Below are 7297 nucleotides of genomic sequence, written 5' to 3'. Positions count from 1 at the left end.
ATGTTGAATCTAGGAGGAGTACCGATACAAGTTGAAATTGATAGAAATGAGTGATTTTTGGGAACGTTTGAAGGAGAGGCGTCGACACTAAGGAGGAGTGTTGGAGGAATAGTGTCCGACCCCTCATTGGAGCTGTTTTCTTGAGTGTAGATTAAAGTTGTTATAATTTTCTCGCGAGTAATAAAATAAGTTTGCACTATAGTTTTGTTCGAAACCATCGGAGTTTTATTCTTCTGAATCTTCTCAACACGCGAATGTCCCTGCTGTTGTTTTCTGCCGGAAAAGCTGCTTGAGATTGCTGTTTCCAACAATATCAAGGGAAATTGCATACATTTAGGCGTATTATGCAGATTTACGAAGTTTAATTTTGCAATAAAATGATGATATACACGAGTTGTAAGAATTTTGACTTCATTTTCAGATTTAGGAGACCCTAATTCAGTAGATAGGTAAATTTTACATTCTAAAATATGCTTTACTATATAGTGATCAATTTCGCCCCAATGTGCCATTTTCATATTTTTATATTTAAACTAATTTTATGAAATGTTAAATTTTATTTCATAAAAAATCGATTACACAAACTGATAGAGATCAATCAAGTACTGATTTTACCGAAATAAATTTGACAATGAATTCCAAAGGATAACATGACAAAAAGTTGTGAAAAAGTGATCAATTTGTCCCCGGATTACGGTACTTCAAAAAGAAAAAAAGAACGCATAATATGTAGTGTGATCTCAGCCCATTGCTCTCATCATCCACAATTTAACGCTGCGTAACACTTACGTACTTTATGTAACGCTAGCTGATCATTCAAATGTCATCACACCGAATTATGTTGAATCAGTGAACTACTGCCGAATTCGAATGTTGTTGCCTGAGAGTTGTTGCTAATCGTAAAGTAAAGCTAATTTGAACGTATCAACAATAATGAGCGTTGAAGTTGTGTATGATTTAACTTTTGTGAATGAATATTTGTCGTAGTTGGATTCAAGTAGATTATTTCTTTTTAGCCCCAGTGAAAACCCAAACGATTACTGTCGACTGTGTTTCTCTGATCGAAACTTGGTCACTCTTCTTCATTGCGATGCAGAACAGCGACAAAATTTATTGGACGAAATTTTCAACTGCACTGGAATCAAGATCGAAGTAGATGAGAGTCAACCTTGTTCTATCTGCTGGAGGTGTGCTGTGGCTGTTGAAGACTATCAGTTGTTCCGGAAACGCTGTTTGGCAAACGATGTCATTATCCGAAATAGCTGCTCAAAGGCAACCTTCATAATTGAGCATTGCAAAGATGAACCGCTTGAGGAAATGATAGAATCGAATCATCAGTCGAATATGATCGAGGAGAAGAGTGTAGACAAAACATTGTTGGAACCAATGGAAGGATGTTCAAATCTTATCAATGAGAAATCGAGTAAAAAGGTGGTTAGAAAGAAAAGAGTACTCCAGTCTGCAGAATCAACTACATGTCACTTGTGTAAGCACGAATTTAGTTCGCGACAATCGTTGAATGCGCATCATAAAGAACAACATTCTGAGCGTGGTCGTCCTCATAAGTGCAATATGTGCGAAGCTACCTTCAAACGAAAGAGCCATTTAGAAGATCATGTGTCTTCTCATACTGGAGAGATAAGGTTTACGTGTAAGGACTGTGGAATGGGATACGCCAATGCAAAATCGCTTACTCGTCACCGGAGAACATTCCACCAGGAACTTCCCGCAAAAAGAAAACCAGCAAATCGTCAGCCAATTTCAACGGATGGTGACTATAAATGCTCATATTGTCCAAAAACTTTCAAACACCGGCCATCGCTGAATTTCCACATCAAAACGCACAGTGAATTGTTGGAATTCGTTTGTCTACTGTGCGATATTCGGTTTGCGACAAAGCAAGGAATGTTAGTTCACAGAGGCAAGCACCATTCGAGTCCGGCCGATTCACAAAAATCGTTGTCTCCGTTTTTTTTGGAACCAAAGAAAAAGTTATCATGCAAATTATGCAATCGGTTTTTCGACCAGCGCCATTATTTGACACAGCATCAGAAATATATGCATCCTAACGAGTTCGCTGGGGCAAACCAGAAGAATGGAGAAGATCTGCCAGTATTGCACGAGGAGACTGAGGGACAGGATGATGTTGATGATGGGGCAACGGAAATTGCAATTAAATTTGAAGCTGAAGACCATGGTTTTTTGTATGACAACTCTTACAATGAAAATGAATCCAATATGTCCTAATACTGTTCTTACCGGAAATAAGCAACGTGATAATGAAAAATAAAGAATTTCCATTAGAAAAATGTTTATCAAAATCCGAAGGTTTTCAAAATTAAATCATGATAAGATTTTTTATTAATGAAAAGCTCATGAAATGAAAAGATAATTAGGTTTATTCTGCGCGGCGTCCCAAGAAACAATTGTAGGCAATTAATAAACTTGCTTGCTTAACTGAAGCTTTACAGCAGCCGTGCTGCCCATACTCGCATAACAGTCCCATATTCTATGGGATTTCTTATATAAATGGGATTGTAATGCGAGTATGGGCAGCGTGGTAGTTGAACAAAAGTATAAGTTTGTACAAAGTGATTATCAGATGTTGCATATATTGTTAGCAGCACTGTTGTTCCTCACTTTCATGGCATTTTAATAGCATGTAGAACCAAAGTTGAAGCAACGTTGGTTGATAATTTTTTATGGTTGTCTAAGAGCCTCTCTATAATAATTGAAGATGTGCTGTTTCTCAAGATCCAGACTCTGTCGTTCCATATGCGACAAACAATTGAATAACAAGCTTTTACAATTCTTAGCAACACTTATTCCGTCACTTTTCCAACAATCATTAAATGGGACAAAACGGCAGTGAAAATATGTTTGTTTTGAAAAGCTTTGAATTCAACTTTTCAACCACCAGTAATATAAAAGCTCTTAAACATAGTTGTATGTACAAAACTTGTAGAAGTGTGGTAGTAACCATTATTACCGACTAAGAATAAAATTCTCAATCACCAGTATTATTCAACTTCCCAAGAAACAATTACTTCCTTGGGAAAAGTTTCTGAGAGCTGTTTTATTGGTTGTTTAATAATTGTCTTGATAAAAATAAAACTATTATTCAAGCTTCTCCGCCCAGAAATGGAGAATCTATTCAATAATAAACCATTTGATTAACGTAACATACTGCCCATACTCGCATAACAGACCCATAGTCTATGGGATTTCCTATATAAATAGGACTGTTATGCGAGTATGGGCAGTATAGTACTTGTTTAATCAATGGCTTTACCTTGGCTGTTAAACATGAATAACATTATAAATAGACTCTACAATTTGTATTCAATAAGTAAACCACCAGTTATCCATCGATAATTTAGAAATGCTTGTTCAGTGTTTGTCTAACAGGGATTTATTACGAGTAATAACTAAATTGTGGAGGAAAAGTTGAAGAAGTCCTTATTACTAATGATCACCATCATTCCAAATAGCCTTTGTACAGTGTTAATTCAACAGCATGTTTTGATAAGGTGATTTTTCATCTGTTATTGAACTATAATGAAACTGATAGCTTGAATAAGTCTTACGTTTGAGACCATTCACAAGCAATGTTCAACAATGAAGTTTACATACACCACAGGCAAGCAAAATACTTGGACAATGTTTAAACAATATATGTACGATAGTTTATTCGATTATCTTATTTTATCTTTAAATACTGCTCTTTATCTGCTGTTCTATATAACCTTGGTTAGAGCAGTGGAGAAGCATGCGCCTGTAAATCGGAAGATCCTGAGTTCGAGCCTCGACATCCCAACAATGTTTCATTATTTGAAATTTAATAATAAAGTGCCAAATTCCTGGGCATCCAGATATGAGTATTTGATGAAGTGCGCAATACCAATGTTTTTGCTGTTTCCATTATAAAAAAAATGTTAAAGAAACATCGAACAAACCTTTTCTTGTACGTTTAAACAATTATTTATACAAATAAATATGATGTCTAATTCAGTTGAACAAACACTTAAACAGACTGTGTTCAGCATGTGTTGTTATTGAACTAATGCTGAACAAAGTCTACTATATTTTGTACACTAGTTACCATGAGTAATAATGGCATCTACAACTTTTCTTCGACAATTTAGAAATAACACGTCATGAAATCATGTCAAACAAACGTCTAATAAGCATCTCTGGATGTTCGCTGTATACCTGGTGGATTAAATGTTGAATAAACATTATAAAGTCGCTTATAATGTTACTACCATGTCCGTCCGACTCGGGCTCAGATTGGGTACGTCTTCTAGTACTGCCAATCGTTAAGCAACTAACAGCTTAATAAAACAGTTTGAGAAACTTTTCTTAAGTCGAATGAGGTGACAATTGTCGACTCCCTCACGACATTCTAGGTGAGAGCGACTCGTCTCGATTCACACGCCGCGCAGATTAGGGATCGTTCAAATAATACGTAACGCAACAGGGGGAGGGAGGGGGTCTTAGATAGTGTTACGGTCCATACAAAAATTTAAAATTCTCAATACAAAAGCTGTTACGTGGGGGAGGGAGGGAGTCTAAAATTGGCAAATTTTGCGTTACGTAATATTTGAATGAACCCTTAGGCCTAAATTTAGGAAAGGAGGCATTTTGAGTGACTGGCTTCGAATAATGATGACCCTACCACTACCCTGACCACGTCCTTGCAAATATCTCATGGTTGTTGGCTTAACTCGTAGGCTACGGTCGTGTGCTACGGGACTGATGTACAAAAACCAAATTACTCGTATTTGAAAATCCAAGTCAATAGTTTTTTATGAGACCCTTGGCAAACCGCCATTTGAGCGCCCCTTAGTTAAAGAATAATTTTGTTGTAGTTTTTCATGATGCAAGTTTGCATGTGATTTTAGAAAATTTTTAAATGAGATTCTTTTTAAATTCTTGACGACTACTAGATGAATTTATCATTGAAATCCACAAAAAATATTATTATGAGGCTTTAGCACTTATTAGGCTCAATTATTGGGAATACTATATAAAGGATCTCGGTTTTCCGGAAAACGAAAAAGGCACGGAATACATCTGACTTAGGAATAATTTATTTAGCGAATTCAAAAGTGATCGTTCGCGTCACGTGGTTGGTAGGGTAACGGTCGTATTTTGGACCCCCTAAGGAAGTAATTTAAGTTGTTTGCAGTGTTGATAGACTCACACTCAAATCTCAATCAATGCGCTCTCCCGTGAAAGCAAACTCATTAGAGATCTGCTTCGCAAATCTCACGCTTGAGATTTTGAAGCAAAATCACTCAATCAACTCAAACCGTAAACAAATGATTCTGTCGCAAAACCCGTCAAAAACTTGTGAAACCCGAATGTTGTTGTTTACGTTAGAAAGGATTACTTTAATTTTACCAGACTAACAATAAATTATTGCCATGTGTGAGTAAACTGTGGAAATACGAGACAATGAGTCAAAAAGGTGAGCCAACTCATGCATGATTTTTTGAGGTTGAGTTGCGTGATTGACAACTCACGTATGAAAAATCTCAAGCGTGAGTCATGAGAAATTGAGTTTTTTACAACACTGGTTGTTTGTCTCAATTAATTAATTGCACAGCGTAACCAAGTCAAAAAACATGCCAAAATGTAGAAAAAAAAACACCCTCTACGAGATAAAAATGCCCTTACAATTATGTAGGATCCAAAAAACGTCGAAAATAATTGGATTGTGAAGAACTGTTTTTGATTCAAAGACACACCAACACATTTTGGACCCTCAAAGTATAAATTTTGAACCCCCGGCATTTTGTATAATATGCTTGCCTATAGTCTAATCAATCGATTGAGGTGGTCGCCTTTAGCAATATGGTCTTGCACAAAGTGGTGTTTTATGTCGATGTGCTTGGCCCGTTTGCCTTCGAGATTTTTGGCCATCCCAATGCATCCTCTGTTGTCCTCGAAAATCGGAACGGGTTTTACGGACTTCATTCCAAGGTCGCCCAAGAGCACGCTCGTTCGACTTCAGTTCCAGCGTCAAATGCTTCGAGCCTTACAGCCCTTGAGGCTTTCCTTAGTCGAGTAGTTAGAGTCCGCGGCTACAAAGCAAAGCCATGCTGAAGGTATCTGGGTTCGATTTCCAGTTGGTCCAGGATCTTTTCGTGATGGAAATTTCCTTGACTTTCCTGGGCATAGAGTATCATCGTATCTGCCACACGATGTACGAATGCAAAAATGGCAACTTTGGCAAAGAAAACTCTCAGTTAATAACTGTGGAAGTGCTCATAAGAACACTAAGCTGAGAAGCAGGCTCTGTCCCAGTGGGGACGTTAATACCACGAAGAAGAAGCCAGCCTGGTAGCAAATATCTGGACGGGTGGACATCATGAGGTACATGAGGCTTCCCAAAAGTTCACGATAAGGCTCTTCAACAATATTCCTTCTATTCGCTTCAAGTCTCAATCCTTTACTCTATGTCTCCATAGGTGTTGTCGACGGATTGCAGTCTGCCATGCCGACCTTCACCAAGATCCGTTCGATGTTGGCCACTTGCGACAGCTGCATAGTACCAGCATTCCGATCGTAACGAACATTGATTCCTAGAAAATGCCTCATCGCGCCACAATCGGTCATCTCATAGACTTGTGACTCGATTTCAAGCCCTGAATTTGCTTCAGATTGGTGCCAACTATCAGCAAATCGGGGAGCATTGACACCGTCAGGAACCTCCATTAAAATTTCCTGGCGCAAATCGCCATGACGAAATGCCGTTTTTACATCCATCTGGTGGAAGTAACAGCGCCATTGAACGCCGACAGCGAGGACCATACGGATAGTGGTGAGTAGAGATGGGCAAAACGGCTCATTTTAGGGAACGGATCCGATCCGAATCATTCATTTTAGTGAACCGGATCTTTTGAACGGTTCAGTGGTACAGCGGGTCACAAAGAAAGAGCGAACTGATCCGAGCAAACGGAAAAAGAGCGGATATATCCCTGATGCGCGACATGCGTCGTACCTTTAGTATCTTTCACTCTCTCTCATTCTCATTCTACCTTCTTCCCCAGAAACTCACGATATACTCGGCCGATTTCCCCTACCCGAACCACAAGGAAGAAGCAAAATGTGCTTTTCCGTAGGCCAGGGGAAGTGGTTCACCTAGAGTGAATTTATGTCAGAGAAAAAGTAGATTTTGTATGAGAATTGACAGAAAAATGAATGACAAGTTCATCCACTTCTCCTGGCCTATTGCAGTGAGCACTTTTTCTCTTTATCTATCATCTGCTTGTATACAAGTGGGCGGAGC

At 38.4% G+C, this 7297-nt stretch overlaps 1 protein-coding gene across 2 annotated transcripts; it reads left to right on the top strand.

Moving 5' to 3' along the window:
- Nucleotides 1-815: 815 nt before the first annotated feature.
- On the top strand, nucleotides 816-2309 carry LOC5575929 (gastrula zinc finger protein XlCGF53.1). Of its 2 annotated transcripts, none has more exons than XM_021843755.1 (2): nucleotides 816-950; nucleotides 1017-2309. In XM_021843755.1, exons 1-2 carry the CDS (start codon nucleotides 934-936, stop codon nucleotides 2245-2247), a joined length of 1248 nt encoding a protein of 415 aa, XP_021699447.1. In that variant the 5' UTR covers nucleotides 816-933; the 3' UTR covers nucleotides 2248-2309. The 2 variants fall into 2 exon arrangements, with proteins under 2 accessions (XP_021699447.1, XP_021699446.1); XM_021843754.1 differs by having other exon boundaries at nucleotides 817-950; nucleotides 1002-2309.
- Nucleotides 2310-7297: the final 4988 nt, after the last annotated feature.

This window comes from Aedes aegypti, chromosome 2 (assembly GCF_002204515.2).
Source record: "Aedes aegypti strain LVP_AGWG chromosome 2, AaegL5.0 Primary Assembly, whole genome shotgun sequence".
NCBI classification, from domain to species: Eukaryota; Metazoa; Arthropoda; class Insecta; order Diptera; family Culicidae; genus Aedes; species Aedes aegypti.
The sequence above is the reverse complement of the archived record's forward strand: the minus strand, read 5'-3'. Positions and strand labels throughout refer to the sequence as shown.